General features: G+C 34.7%; 1 protein-coding gene across 12 annotated transcripts in view; it reads left to right on the forward strand.

Moving 5' to 3' along the window:
- Positions 1 to 9,413, forward strand: part of SENP6 (SUMO specific peptidase 6) — a 116,741-nt gene extending 107,328 nt beyond the window's left edge. For 11 of the 12 annotated variants that reach the window (XM_045867106.3, XM_045867109.3, XM_045867114.3 and 8 more), the window contains 5 exons: positions 3,376 to 3,479; positions 5,279 to 5,367; positions 5,726 to 5,794; positions 5,896 to 6,046; positions 8,353 to 9,413. In XM_045867106.3, coding sequence (XP_045723062.1) covers positions 3,376 to 3,479; positions 5,279 to 5,367; positions 5,726 to 5,794; positions 5,896 to 6,046; positions 8,353 to 8,562 — 623 coding nt within the window. In that variant the 3' untranslated portion in view covers positions 8,563 to 9,413. Of the gene's footprint in view, positions 1 to 3,375; positions 3,480 to 5,278; positions 5,368 to 5,725; positions 5,795 to 5,895; positions 6,047 to 6,484; positions 6,555 to 8,352 lie in introns of all 12 variants that reach the window. The other variant, XM_064597784.1, reaches the window with a different exon arrangement.
- The last annotated feature ends 7,050 nt before the right edge of the window (positions 9,414 to 16,463 follow it).

The following is a 16,463-nucleotide window of genomic DNA, read 5'->3' on the forward strand; positions in this document are numbered from 1 at the left end:
AGCAGGGAGCCTGCTTCTCCCTCTCCCTCTACTGTTCCCCTTGCTTGTGCTCGCACTCTGTCAAATAAATAAATAAAATCTTTAAAAAAAAAAAAAAGACTGTCTCTCCCTCTATCTTTGCCCCTCCCCCTGCTTGCACACACGCTCGCTCTCTCTCAAATAAATATTTAAAAATAATAATTAATGGGGCACCTGGGTGGCTCAGTCATTAAGCGTCTGCCTTCAGCTCAGGTCATGCCCAGGGCCCTGGGTTCGAGCCCCGCATCGGGCTCCCTGCTCCGCGGGAAGCCTGCTTCTCCCTCCCCCACTCCCCCTGCTTGTGTTCCCTCTCGCTGTGTCTCTCTCTGTCAAATAAATAAAAAATCTTTAAAATAATAGTAATAATAAATAAATAAATAAAAATAATAATTAAAAAAATTTACTCTGATGATAGTTGCACATATGTGCAGATATATAAAAACAACTGAATTGTATACTTTAAATGGGTGAATTGTATGATATGTGTTATATTTCCATAGAACTCTTTAAAGTTCCCCTTTGATCAGTAATCTCATACTATAATGTGAATTAAAATTAAAAATGAATTAAAGTTCATGACCTAAAGCAATGGGACAAAGCCTACAGCTTCATATACACAAACCCCAGAAACTTCTAATGGCCCTCTCCTTCAAATTAATGTTCTAGTTGAGTAATATCCAGTTAAATAAGTAAGTATCCTCACTAATCCTAGTGGAGATCAAAGTAAAGAATCCTCTGTTTTACAAAGTTTGACCTTTTAGTATCTGTTTATCCTTTTTTTTCCAACTATAGTTCGTGTATTTGTTTTTTTTGTTTGTTTTTAGTTTGTGTGCAACCATATCAATTCCATCTTCCTTAAGGGAAATTAACTTACCTTTATTGGGTGTGATTCACTGATATTTTCTATTCTTTTTGATGCTTGCCTTAACCCAATGATGATAGTGCCCCACAGTTTGAAAGCTAGTGCTCTAGACTGAGTCTGCATTTCTGTGTTTTCATCAAATGTTTCCAAGGGATCGCTCACCCAAAAGCACTCTGAGGTGCTTTTACTATCTCAGAGAGCTTGGTTAAGTAGTCTGTCTTATATAAAATGATGGCATATTAAAAATTAGGATAAGAAGAGCTTATAAAAATTTCTGTGATTATGATTACTATTTCAATAATTGATTTCTGTTTTGCCTGGGAATATAATTGACAGAATTTAAACAAAGCATTTTATTATATTTATTTATTTTATTTTATTTTATTTTTTAAGTAATCTCTACACCCAACATGGGGCCCAAATTTACAACCCCAAGATTAAGAGTTGCACACTTCACTGACTGAGCCAGCCAGGCGCCCTTAAACAAAGCATTTTAGGTAGTTTTAATATAGTTTTAACTATCGAACACACAGAGTCACAAGTGTTGACTCCTGATGTCAGATAACATGCTGTAGTAAATAAGTGGGAATTGTACCTGGGAGTGATTAAAAAAACAGTTGAGTTATCACCTCTCAGCGTACACCAGGATACTTGTTTACTTCACTATTTAAATTATTTTTCTCCCTTTTTTTAAATGCACATATATTGTGTAAGGTTTATATTTATATTACACAGCTTCTGTAGATATGAATAATTGGCTGCTAGAATAACTTGATTATAATCAATTCTGAATTGCCTGAGGATTTGGACAGATATTATTCAAATACAGATATTTTAGTTTCAAACAAACATAAAAATACAGATTTTTGAAAAAAAAATGAAAAGGCTATTTTTCATATAAAAAGATTTACCATAGTGCTTTATTATTTATTTTAAATAGTACATTTTCAATCACAACATTTAGAGAGAGAGACATCTTTCTTTTCAGGAGCATGTTTTATTTTGCTGTCTTCCCACCCCATCTTGCTTATATTAATATATTTAAATCCTCTTTAATAACTTACACAAAAATAAACTTTTATCCTGTCTAAAATACCTTTAAGTCAATACGTTTTGAAGTGGAAAAGGTATACTCTTTAATAAACAGATCACTGATTTTGGTATTTAAGTCCCTCGGTTTTCATTATTTTCATGTAAACCTTACATTTCTTTGAAACCTTATATTTCTTTGAAACATATTTCATGTGTGATTAGTGTCTTCCAGCAAAATATTTTATTTTTAAAGATTTAGATTCTTGAAACTGACCTTTAAAAGTATCAATTTCAGATTTTTCTTATGAGTCATTTCATGTTACCAGCATCGATATTTGGCTTGTCTCATTTTATTTTATTGAAAAACCAGTGACTATAACAAAACATGACGGAAAAATATTCAGGGGTGCCTTAGTGGCTCAGTCAGTTATGAGTCCGACTCTTGATTTCAGCTCAAGTCATGGTCTCAGGGTCATGAGATCGAGCCCCATGTCAGGCTCTGCACAGGGCATGGAGCCTGCTTAAGATTCTCTCTCTCCCTCTCCCTCTGCCCCTCCACTCCTCACTTGTGCACTCTCTCTCTCTCAAAATAATAATAAAAAATAAATTTAAGAAAAAGAAGGAAAAATACACAGAGTTGGAAAACTCATCCATAGCTACTATTCTAATCATGATTATTTTCATTTTTGTATTTTTCTTTTTATTATTTGTCCCAAAACAAACCTGTTTAATTTAATTTTAATCATGTTTTTTATTTTTATTTATTTTTATTTATTTATTTATTTTTTAATTTAAAGATTTTTATTTATTTATTCATGAGAGACAGAGAGAGGGAGAGAGAGAGGCAGAGGGAGAAGCAGGCTCCCAAGGAGCAGGGAGCCCAATGCGGGACTCAATCCCAGTACCCTGGGATCATGACCTGAGCTGAAGGCAGACGCTTAACCATCTGAGCCACCCAGGCACTCCCCTTAATCATGTTTTTTAATCTGTATTATATAATTTTTCACAATTTTATAATTTTAATTTAAAAAATGTATAATATTTTATGTTCTACAATTAGCTAACTGTTCCTATCATTGGACGTTAGGTTATTTTTAGACTATTGTAGCTTCTGTTACTAAAGATAACTAGCATACCTAGCACAAAAATGTTTTAATATGCATACATGTATATATCTGTATATATTTAAATATACATATATTTATAATATAATTGATACCTAGTTTTAAATTTTAATAGAATTAAATTTTAATGAATAAATTTAATGAATTCTCTGAGTTGTAGAAGCAACTTTGTAATTGATATTGAATCCAGGTTTTTATTAGAAGTTATATTTGAAATTACATGTTAATCAGATTTTATATCCATAATTACTATATAATTAATTACTAGCATTTTAATATCATATACTATAAGTTATGTGCATGTCCTTTTTTAAGTTATATAATGTTTCTTATTTATAGATGGCTTAAGCAAAATTAGACTAAACTATAGTGATGAATCAACTGAAGGTAGCAAAATGCTTGAAGATGACCTCATCGACTTCTCAGAAGATCAGGATAACCAGGTAAAACCTAATGCTTAGCAAAAAGCTCCAATATCTTATCTAATTAAGTTTTTCTTTGGAGTCCTATAAGTGATTCCTTCTACCAGTAACTCATGCCTTCTGAATTTGGGTCTCATCTCAAAGCACAAACCTGAGTTTTTAATTCAGAAGTTGCCAGGATAACTGTATAGGGTTGTTTTGTTTTATTTTTCTTTTTAGGGTTTTTGTTGTAGTTTTTGCCATCGTGGATTAAACTAACATTACCTACCTCAGAAAAGTTTTAGTACAAAATTGATTCTCCCACCTAAACCCAGCCACTACCCCCACTAACCTTGCCATTCCTTTCTCTTCCTCTTTTAAAAGCACTTATGGGTCATACTTAACCTTAACCTTTGGTCTAACTTATTCAGGAGGCAAATGTAGATACTTGATTATGTGGTGATTTCAGCACAGCAAAATTATTATTTTTCCCACATTTCCAGTGAGTCTTTTCTTTCTTCTAGTTTAATGTATATGTATCACGGCAGGAGCATATAATATTTAGTTAAAACTAACATAGGTAAATTCTCCTATTTCCTTAGAGTTCCATTTGCTCTAGTATATTTTACTTACACCAAGAATAAAATGTATTTTTAAAATATTTTATGACTTCAGTTAAAGAAGGCTTTATATTGAAAGAAAAGTTTATAAGAATCTTAACAGCATTCCATTTCTTTAATCTCTGACCTTTCTTTAGTTTTTTGAATAAACTTTGAGTTTATCTAATAGTGAAGATAGCTTTGTACTGCACCCATTTTTCGTTTTGCAATCCTCCAGTGAACAAAAGCCCATTTTTTGTTATGTCCCTTGCTGTATAATGTATGTCTAAGAAATACAGTTTTTCTCTGCAACTTATACAGGCATTTATATATGGGTTATATTCAAGGTTTATAATGAGTGCTGTTCTTATGCTCCTTTGGTTGTAACAGTTATATGAACTAGCTAATCTGTGTTTTATTATTATTTCTATTGCTGATTATTTCATTTATAAGGTTGCCAGAAACTTTCTAAAGAACAGGGAAAGCCAAGCCTTGTTTTACATTCAAGATAATCTACAAAATAAGACACAATGTCATTAAGTTGTCTTCTCTTAAGTGAAGTGCATATATGGTTCTGTTAAGGTGTTTCCAAAAACCCTTTAAATATTTCTGATTGAAAAAATTATTTATGTAAAAGAATAATAAATACAAGTCATTCATGTTCCTATTGTGAAACAGTTGTTTTAGCCAACAAACTAAATTTTTGTAGAAATATCTAAAATCAGGCGCCTGGGTGGCTCAGTCGTTAGCGTCTGCCTTTGGCTCAGGTCATGATCCCAGGGTCCTGGGATCAAGCCCCGCATCGAGCTCCCTGCTCCGCGGGAAGCCTGCTTCTCCCTCTCCCACTCCCCCTGCTTGTGTTCCTTCTCTCACTGTGTCTCTCTCTGTCAAATAAATAAATAAATAAAATCTTAAAAAAAAAAAAAGAAAGAAATATCTAAAATCAGAGCAGTAGTATTTGAAGAAGAATCAGTCATACTATATTCAGTCTTTAAAATTTTCTTTTACTTGAAAATAGATATAATAGTTTTCATAGCCTTCTGATCAGTAGTTTCTTTTCATTAAAATATCAGTGTTGTGGCATTAGATAATTAGAATCAAGTGACCACATTTTCTCATGTCTGGTGACTATTAAATAGAAAAAATTTCCATGCTACAAAGATTTTTATCATCAATAGTGCTATTTTGTGAGGTTATTATTTAGACTGTATGTCTTCACTACTAACAGGCTGTCTTTTATAGGATGATAGCAGTGATGATGGATTCCTTGCCGATGACAACTGCAATTCAGAAATAGGACAGTGGCATTTAAAGCCTACTATCTGTAAACAGTAAGCATTAACTTTATATCTTGCATACTGCATGATAAATTTTATTTACACACCCTCATGGAATAAAACATAACTGGGCAGTTTTTATTCAAACAAGTCCTTAAATGTCACAAAACCTGGGGGCGCCTGGGTGGCTCGGTCGTTGAGCGTCTGCCTTCGGCTCAGGTCATGATCCCAGGGTCCTGGGGTCGAGCCCCGCATTGGGCTCCCTGCTCAGCGGGGTGTCTGCTTCTCCCTCCTGCTTGTGCTGTACTCTCACTCACTCTCTCTCTGCCTCTCAAATAAATAAATAAATAAAATAATCTTTAAAAAACAAAAACATTATAAAATATTAACATTTGGTCATTTCACCCTGCAGACCTTGTATTCTACTGATGGACTCACTTAGAGGCCCTTCTCGATCAAATGTTGTAAAAATTCTAAGAGAGTAAGTTCAAAACCATAATTTGTACTTTGTATTCTGGTGGGAATGAGGGACTGTTTGTGTATTTATATATGTATATTCTTACTATATGTGCATTATTGCAGGTATTTAGAGGTGGAATGGGAAGTTAAAAAAGGAAGCAAAAGAAGTTTTTCCAAAGATGTTATGAAAGGCTCTAATCCAAAAGTACCCCAGCAAAACAACTTCAGTGATTGTGGTGTATATGTGTTACAGTATGTAGAAAGCTTTTTTGAGGTGGGTTTCAGTATGTTGGATCTGATATAATAAATAATAAAATAGTGTATAGTGACTCCTTAGACAACACGGGTTTGATTTTTTTTTAATATAAATACAGTACAGTACTATAAATGTATTTTCTCTTCCTTGTGATTTTCATAGTATTTTATTTTCTCTAGCTTTATGTAAGAATACCATAATATAATACATATAACATAAAAAATATGTGTTAATTGACTGCTTATGTTATTGGTAAGGATTCTGGTCAATAGTAGGCCATTAGTAGATAAGTTTTTCAGGCATCAAAAGTTCTTTGTGGATTTTGGACTTCACAGGGTCAGTGCCCCAAGTCCCCACATTGTTCATGGGTCAACTGTATTTGACCTTATATTAATGTAAAAAACACATAAGGAAATATTTTAAAGAATTTTAAAACCATTTCAAAAATTTTTCCAGGAAGCAGAAACTCCCAAATTGGAGAATTTTTAAGGCATAAAAAGACTATTTATATTTTATCAAATCCAAGGTTTGTTGACTTCATTCTCATCACTCTGATAACTCTCCCTCTCCACTAACTCTTCCCATCTTAAGAAATCTCTCCCATGATTCAGACTTTCACCCTCTTTTCTCCCTTTTATGGATATATTTATGGAGAAGTATTTATATTCACTGTCTTCATTTCCACAAATCCTAATTGTTTCTCAGATCTCTGTAATCTGGCTTTACTCTCATCCTTATATTGAAATTGTTACCAACCTCCCAGCACCACTTGACACTGTTGACCATTCCTTCTTCATAATGCTTTCTTCCTTTGACTTCAGGGATACAATACCGTACCTCTCTTGGATATTTTTTATAGTTATCTTGACTCTTGGGGTGCCTGGGTGGCTCAGTTGGTTAAGCGTCTGCCTTCGATTTAGGTCATGATCCTGGGGTCCTGGGATTGAGCCCCCTGTCAGGCTCCCTGTTCAGCAGGGAGCTTGCTTCTCCCTCTGCCCCCCCCCCCCCCCCGCTGCTCATGCTCGTGCTCTCATGCGCGCTCTCTCTCTCAAATAATATCTTTAAATAAAAAAGATAGCTATCTTTAAAAAAAATTACCTTGACTCCTTCCTCTTCATCTATCACCAGTATAGCGCTCAGTTCTCTGAATTCTATCACTTAACGTTATATATGTTCAATTCTTTATCCCTGCTGCCACTTTCTAAGCCCAATAACTGGCATCACCATTCTAAATTGCTGCACCAGTCTCTAAGCGTGCTGCCTTTTATATTTCACATTTGTTTTCCAGAAACTGAAATCTAATCATTTTACTCCTGTTGCTCTTGGGCTAAAGATGAAAATGCTTCACATGGCCGATGTGAGCCAACTTCCGTCGAAGCTTCTAGCTTCATTCATTTCCTACCATTCTTACTCTAGCATTCTGTGTATCAGCCACCTGAATGTCATTAAGTTTCTTGTATTGTGTCATGTTTTTTCTTGCCTCTAGCCCTTGATACATATGTCCCTACCTGGGATGTTCTTCCCAGTTGCTTCTGTCATTCTTTACTGGACTAACTCCTACTCATTCTCCAGGTCTTAGCTTAAATATCACTTCTTCTTGGAATTGTGTTAAGCGCCCAGGCATGGATTTTCATAGGACTTTCTGCTTTTACTCTCAGAATACTTGTCATGTCCATTGTTTTTAATTGTTATCTGTCTATCTAGACTAGGGTCAGCAAACCATTAAAAGGGCCAAGTAGTAAATATTTTAGGCTCTGTGGCCATACAATTTCTATGTCTACTCTCTGTTCAGCTATTGCGGCATGAGCACATCCACAGGCGATGTAAATGAGTTATTGTGGCTGTGTTTCAGTAAGGCTTTATTTACAAAAATAGATAGTAGGCAGAATGAGGCCCACTAGCTGTAGTTTGCTGACCTTTGATCTAGACTATAAGATCTTTAGGCAGGGCGCCTGGGTGGCTCAGTCATTAAGCGTCTGCCTTCGGCTCAGGTCATGATCCCAGGGTCCTGGGATCGAGTCCCACATCGGGCTCCCTGCTCGGCAGGAAGCCCGCTTCTCCCTCTCCCACTCCCCCTGCTTGTGTTCCTGCTCTCGCTATCTCTCTGTCAAATAAATAAATAAAATCTTTAAAAAAAAAAAAAAGATCTTTAGGCAAAAAACTGTCATTATCTCCAGTGCCTAGCATAATATCTGGCATGAGATAGATAATTAAATACTTACTAAATGAGTTATTGATTTTTCATTTTTAACTCTGGAATGCTTTTGTGATTGAAACTAAAATATTGTAATTTTCTAATGTACATTTAATATTTTTATTCCCAGAATCCAATTCTCAATTTTGAACTACCTATGAATTTGGCAAACTGGTTTCCTCCCCCAAGAATGAGAACAAAAAGAGAAGAAATCCGAAACATAATTCTGAAGCTTCAGGAAGATCAGAGCAAAGACAAAAAGAAGCATAAGGACACTTACTCAACAGAAACATCTTTAGGTGAAGGAACTGAACAATATGTCAATAACATCTCAGATTGATCCATTTCTGATGCTTGTCAGTATTGCCTTCAGAAACTGAGTGACTTTCAACTTTGGATATAGACAGTAAAGAACTGAAGTGTTCACTACTCAGAGTGATCTGGAAATGTTAATGCTTGTATAAATGTCATATAATTAATTTCCAATGGAGTATGTATTAAGTAAAAGTTTGTAAATATGTTAATGAGGCCAATTTTTCCAGCATTTATAATTATTTTTTTCACTTGTTAGGAAGCTTTTGTTATGTATTTTCTGTTAATAGTACTTAAAACTGCAACTTCTAAACACAAAATAAATAAAAAGAAAATATTTATAGGAGGAAATGATTAATTTGATATTCTTTAGTGAACTTGTATTAAATTCCTTAGTGAGTGTGACATATTTCATGGGAATATTCAAGTATCTATGATAATCTTTTGACCTTCTGCATTTGTTCTAAAATAACTTGAAACATGAAAATATGATTAAATATAAGACATTTTGGACAAGAAAGACATCTTCATATGCTTGTATAGTGGAAAAAAATAACAGCTTTTTAATTCATACACTCCCTTGTGTTCAGAGAACCCCAAAAATGTAATATTTATAATTTTACACAAATATTTAAGAAGCAGTATTAAGAGAAATTCAAAGAAAAATAACCTTGAATTATACTACTAAATAATAATTATACTTTATCATACCTTATTGTCAAGTACATTTCTGAAGACATCAAAGACTCAGGTTAAAACTATTTTGGTAAGTGCAGCTTAAATTTCAAATATCCCATGTTACCTTTCTATATTATAGCTTAAAGTATGCTACAATCTGTGTGATATAGTTAATTAATAAACGTTTTTAATCTGTGTGGACACAGGAATTTAAATAGGAATTTACTATTTTTTGTAATGGCTTTTGCTATTTTTTCATTGCTCATTTTGTTCTCGTTATTTTGATAAACAAAGTATCAGATTTCTGTGCTTGAGTTTTTTAGTGTAAATTATTTTTACATGTAAAAGTACTGTCTTTAAATTAGTTGCATAATGCAGAAAAAAAAATCTACCTTGAATTCCCCTTTAAAAATACTAAAATGTGATGGTTTTGATGACAGATTTACAACTCATGTAGGGATTGTGCATATATCTGCTGAAACTCTTATTTTCAAATGAAATATTATACATTTCTTTTGAATTAACTTTGAGACTTGAAATATATATTTTAAAAGTCTTTTTTTGTTAAATAATTTTAAAATGCACATATAACAAAAGTAGTTGAGAATAAAGTAAAGGCCAGGCCTTTTTATCATCAGCAATTTTTCTTTAATCTGGCCAAATCTGGCAATGTGACCAACGTTTTAGGCTATTTTCTTGAATTTAATAAGGTCCATGGGTGTATGGGGATGTTGTTAAAAGAAAAATCTATTGAGACACACTCATTAAGGGAAATATTAAAATGTAAGCTTAAGGAAGGTCACCATTAGTGGTATCAATTACAAATTTGTTACTTTGAATATTTTAACATTTTTAATTTCAGATTACATTATTTCTTTTTCAGGAATACCTTAGAGCTATTAGCTTAGATTATGAAAAAGTAAAATTAAGAGTTTGGGGCCCCTGGGTGGCTCAGTCGGTTGAGCATCTGACTGTTGATCTCAGCTCAGGTCTCGATCTCAGGGTTGTGAACTTGAGCCCTGCATTGGGCTCCACACTGGGCATGGAGCCTACCTTAAAAAAAAAAAAAAAAAAAATTAATTTTATTACTTACTGAATGTGGACAAGAAAATGAAAAGTATTTTAAAAATCTGATAGCAGTAAGTAAAATTGGCATATTTAATTTTTTAATGTACTGAATTTTGTCAGAATTTGAAGGTACTGAAAAACCTAAAGTATTTGTTTTCATTTTAATGTCTAGTGGTTACATTTGTACTCTTTTTTTTTGATATGATAAAAAGATAACTTGTTTCTTGGGCCAACTCAAGTCAATCGCATTTTAACATGAAAAATATAGATTGATGTCTATCAACTTTCTAGAAGTAGGATATCCAGCTATTTAATCATATTTCTCCCACCCCATGCAAAGTTCTATTTTTAAAAGTTATGCTAATGACTTTGGTATATGTAGACTCTTTGGAGACTGCCAGGTTGAGCTCCAAATTTAAACTTGAGACTCTTTGGTGTACATGCACATTTCTCTTGATAATTGTGTACCTTGGTACTTCTATATATAGTTTAAAGTGGATATCAACCTTTTAAAACGTGTTATTAGTACTTAGAAGTTGTGAAACAAATTATACAGTTTAAAGGTTTGTTACTAGACACTGAAACTGCATGATGAGTATCTGGTGTCTTAACTAATTAGATAGGTCTGTTGTATTTGTTTTCTTGTTGGATAGAATAACAGTTAATCATTTTTAGAAGAGTTTTAGATTACTTGCTATAAAATTTGTATGGGTCTTAGCTCGGTAGTTTAGGAACAAAGGTGGCATTTCAGTGGTCCTTTCCTTTTGATGTTGCCAAGATAGCTGAAAACTTCATGGTAATATTTCAAGTTCACATAAATTTAAATCAGTTAAGCATAGTAACCTGTGCTTAAAGTATTAATCAATTAGTGGGAGGTTTTATTTGAAAGGATAAAATAATTACCCATTTCTTAAGTCACCAAAATAAATTCAGTATTTTTTTCTTTAAAAAAACTATCTATGATCTCTGAAGACTATAAGGTATAATATAAAAAGAATAAGTTTCAGTTTCCTAGAAATCAAAAATTTAACTTAAAGTCTTAGACAATTCACTGAACAAGAATAATAAAGAATATATTTTAATATATATGATTAAAGGTTGGTGGAATAATGCTACTAGAATATAGGGGCACCTGACTGTCTCAGTCGATAGGGCATGTGAGTCTTGATCTCAGAGTCATGAGTTCTAGCCCTATGTTAGGGGTAGAGATTACTAAACAAACCTACTGGATTATAATGATAGAAGAATAACTTGGTTAGAAGTAATAGAACCTTTAAGAGATGAGGTAATGTAGTGCTGTGTGTCTAAAAGAAATAACGCTGTAGCTTACTTTGAGAACTAAAGGAGAGGAATGAGATTACTTTAGGGGCATACTACAGACTGTCTAGCCAAGTTCACAGAGGCAGACCAGACTGTATTGGGACATGTAATCTACTAAAGAATGTTCTGAAATACTCCAGCAGGACTTTCTGGTACATATGTTGGTTTTCCTACTCCCAGGATGAAGAAAAAAGGGTTCTGAAAACTGTTCTTCAGAACTTTAACCACAGAGGAAGAATTCGTTGATCAAATGGAACAAATGTGTACCTTGGGGAGAAGTAGTCCTACCATCTTAATTCTGATAAACCAGATCAAGGAATAATGGTAGAGTACCCTAAACTACTATTAAGGAAATAGAGTGTAATATACTCACAGGAGGATAGGATAGCATAGACCCATGGCCTGAAACAGAAAAACGTTAGAAGTTTAGAAGTCTTTACCATCTTCATTACAAGTAACAGTTAAACCATCCTTATTGCAAATGATTACAGTGAGGAACGTATTACCCAAAACAAGGATTTTTATCTAGAAATGTGGGAACTTTATATAATACACGTACCTAGGGTCTCAACCCCAGTAGTGCCATATATTTTCATATAATTTCTTGAGTAATTCTAGCATGAAGCCACTGATTTAAAAGGATCAATAAATATTCCTGACAGCTTTCAAGTTGCTGGTCCTAAAGGTAATAAGGATTGTCTGCATTTTCTGCTCTCGAATGCTTTAAGATACCATTTTAATCCCACCCACCCCCATTCTCAATAAGAACTTGATCGGTGAGGGTATTAAATTCCTGTTACTAAACCTTGGGGAATTATAAAGAAAATTACTAAGTTACTCAAGGTCTAGAGACTGGCAGATAACCTCGTTTTTCAAAAGTAAGTAAGTAGATTCTGCAAATTATAAGATAAAACGCATCAACTCTTGATAAGATTCTAAAATGAATTTATTAAATGGCTGGCTTGTGAACTGTTAATGGTCACCAGAAGTTATGGGACAAGTCAAGGTTCTATATTTTTAATAGGATTCTGGACTAGTTGGTTAATGCAGCCAGACTGGCAATTCTCAAAATTATGTTTGATAACTATGGTTTTGAGGCATATTTCTAAGTTCTGTCATCAAATAAGTTTGGAAAGCATTTAAAGCAAGTTGAACTTGTTTCTTGGAGCTTTTAATTTGCTAATTTGCAGAATGATTAAACGAGGAAAATACAGAACACAGCATGCTAGGTAAAAAATTTGGCTATATCTTTCTCTCCTGGACAGGTTTTCCAATCTTATTTATAAATACTACCCATCAAGAGACAGAATTAACTATTTGGGGTTTTTGTGAACTGAACTTTAAGACAAACTGCGTTTGAAACTTAACTGAGGTTTTTTATATTTTATTGATAGTTGGCTATATGATTTGGAAATTTGAAAATAGGTGACTAGTATCTTGGGGAAATGAAGTTTCATGAGAAACATTTTTCTATAATCATTGTAATGAAAAAAATACAAATCTAATTCTTGTATACATATGAATTTTTCTGGGAAAAAAGATTTGATGATACTAATCTTTTGTAAGATCATCAAGTCCCCTAAATTGCTATATAGGTAGAAATTGTGTAAAAATATGAAAGTGAAAGAGTGCCTGGCTGCCTCAGTTGGAAGAGCATGCGACTCTTAATCTCGGGGTCGTGAGTTTGAGTCCCATATTGGGTGTAGAGATTACTTAAATAAACTTAAAAAAACATGAAATTGAATTGAAAGATTATCTGGAGGTTTTTCCTTCTGTTTATATCTGAACCATTTAACTGCTGGCTTATACCTCCCCTGACTTCCACTCCATCATTTACTTTAGAATTAAACTGTAGGGACACCTGAGTGGCTCAGTCAGTTGGGGCATCTGCCTTTGGCTCAGGTCATGATCCTAGAGTCCTGGGATCACATCGGGCTGCTCAGCGGGGAGTCTGCTCCCTCCCCCTCTGTCGCTCCCCATGCTTGTGCTCTCTGTCTCTCTCTTTCTGACAAATAAAATCTTTAAAAAAAAAAATAGAATTAAACTGTAGCAGACAAACTTTGTACCTAGAAGCATTGTTTTTCTTAAGAAATCTGTGCAAAAAAGTACTGTTAATACACTTTTATTATTTTTAATCCTTCAAATAACTGGAAACAAGTTGTTTAAGCCTGTTACAAAACTTATTACATTTATCCTAATTGGCTGTAAACATATTGATAAAAGAGGATTCTATCCAAAACAAATTAGAAAAGAAATTCTTAAATGTTGAAGAAACCTTTTAAGTACCTAGTTTGTACTAGGTGTTGGGGATTTAAAACAGGAAGCCAAACAGATACTATTTCCTTCCCTCATGGAGCTTCCTTACAGTGTAATGGAGACATTTGTTAATCAGCCTCACAAATTAATTTCAAATTAAGTGCCATGCAGGAAAAGCAAAAGTTACCGAGATACAGAACATCAGAAATTAGTGCAAAGGGCACAAATGTTGTGATCCGAAGGGGCACCTGCACCCCAATGTTTATAGCAACATTATCCACAATAGCCAAACTATGGAAAGAGGCTAGATGTCCATCAACAGATGAATGGATAAAGAAGATGTGGTATATATATATATATATATATATATATATAATGGAATATTATGCAGCCATCAAAAAAAAATCTTGCCATTTGCAATGACATGGTTGGAACTAGAGGGTATTCTGCTAAGCGAAATAAGTCAATCAGAGAAAGACAAGTATCATATGATCTCACTGATAAGAGGAATTTGAGAAACAAGAAACAGGATCATAGGGGAAGAGAGGGAAAAATGGAACAAGATGAAACCAGAGAGGGAGACAAACCATAAGAGACTCTTAATCTCAGGAAACAAACTTGAGGATTGCTGGATTGGAGGGGGATGGGAGGGATAGGGTGGCTGGGTGATGGACACTGGGGAGGGTATGTACTATTGTGAATGCTGTGAATTGTGTAAGACTGATAAATCACAGACCTGTGCCCCTGAAACAAATAATACATTATATGTTAATAAAAAAAGAAACTCTAAATGTTGACAGGATCCCAATGGCAAGAATGAAAGTGTTAGAGGGGGCCAAGAATAATCACAAGCCTGTATTATAGTAATTAATTATGAATTACTATAGCTAGGGTATAGGATATAATTATGCCTATGATCATAGGAATGCTAAAACAAGACATAATTTGGATATGTCATTTGAAATGTTCCTTTTAGAAATGGGCAACAAGGGGTGCCTGTCTCAGTCACTGGAGCATACAACTTTTTTTTTTTTTTAAATGATTTTATTTATTTGACAGGGACACAGCGAGAGAGAGAAACAAGCAGGGGGAATGGGAGAGGGAGAAGCAGGCTTCCCGCAGAGCAGGGAGCCTGATGCGGGGCTCGATCCCAGGACCCTGGGATCATGACCTGCGCTGAAAGCAGACGCTTAACGACTGAGCCACCCAGGTGCCCCTGGAGCATACAACTCTTGATCTCAGGGTTGTGAGCTGAGCCCCAGGCTGGGTGTAGAGGTTATTTAAAACAAAACAAAACAAAAACAAACATGCATGGGACGCCTGGGTAGCTCAGTTGGTTAAGCGTCTGTCTTCGTCTCAGGTTGGTCCTGGGATCGAGTCTCTCATCAGACTTCCTGCTCAGCGGGGAGCCTGCTTCTCCCTCTGCCTGCAGCTCCCCCCGCCTGTGCTCGCTCTCTCTCTCTCTGACAAATAAAATCTTAAAAAAAAACAAAAACTATGCAGTAAGAACAGGAAAAAATATGTTCCTTTCTTCCAGTCAAAACTTGGTGGTTTTCTTTATGAACAAATGATTATCAAAAATACTTAAATATAGAGGTGCCTGGTTGGCTCAGTTGGTTGAGTGTGTGACTCTTGATCTCAGGGTCTTGAGTTCAAGTGCCACATTAGGTGTAGCGCTTACACGAAAAAAAAATGAAAAAGAAACAGAATTTAGTAATGTTAAAGTGAAGATTTGGAAAAATACTTAAATGTCAATGCAATATACAACTGAAAAATTGACAGAAGATGATTAGCTGAAGATATTATTGACAGAAAATTGATTTTAAAAAAATTACTGGGGCGCCTGGGTGGCTCAGTCGGTTAAGCATCTTTCTTCGGCTCAGGTCATGATCCCAGGGTCCTGGGATCGAGCCCCACATCCGGCTCTCTGCTTGGCGGGAGGCCTGCTTCTCCCTCTGCCTCTGCCTCTGCCTGCTGCTCTCCCTGCTTGTGCTCCTTTGCGTGCTCTCTCACTCAGGCTCTCTCTCTCTCAAATAAATAAATTAAATTAAATAATAAAAAATAAAAACAAAACAAAAAATTATTTATAAAGCATATGAAACTACCAAAGAAAAAAACATTAAAAATTTTTAAACGCCCAAGTGTTATTCTTTTTTTTTTAAGATTTTGTCAGAGAGACAGAGCACAAGCAGGGGGAGGGGCAGAGGGAGAAGCAGGCTCCCCGCGGAGCAAGGAGCCCGATGCGGAACTCGATCCCAGGACCCTGGGATCATGACCTGAGCCAAAGGCAGATGCTTAACCAACTGAGCCACCTAGTTGTCCCCAAAGTGTCATATTTTTCAAATACAAGCAATAAAAAGAAAATAAAATTAGCATAAAATATCAATATTCCATTGTCTTAACAGGAAAACTACCTTATCAAAGTAAAATTAAAACAGTTTTACCAGATCAATTGTTGCCTGACATTTCCAAACACGCTTCTTAGAGAAACTGTCCAAAGCACCTGTAACATAGCTGTGTTTTTATCACTTGCTCTCTTCATTCTGCTTCTTCTGTCTTAGCTAATTTGGGTTTAAGGTGGCCACTTAATCTCAAGGAAAGTTAGTT

The sequence above is a fragment of the Mirounga angustirostris genome, unplaced genomic scaffold (assembly GCF_029215605.1).
Source record: "Mirounga angustirostris isolate CCGP_5_RB_7025 unplaced genomic scaffold, mMirAng1.0.hap1 SCAF_8, whole genome shotgun sequence".
Taxonomy (NCBI): domain Eukaryota; kingdom Metazoa; phylum Chordata; class Mammalia; order Carnivora; family Phocidae; genus Mirounga; species Mirounga angustirostris.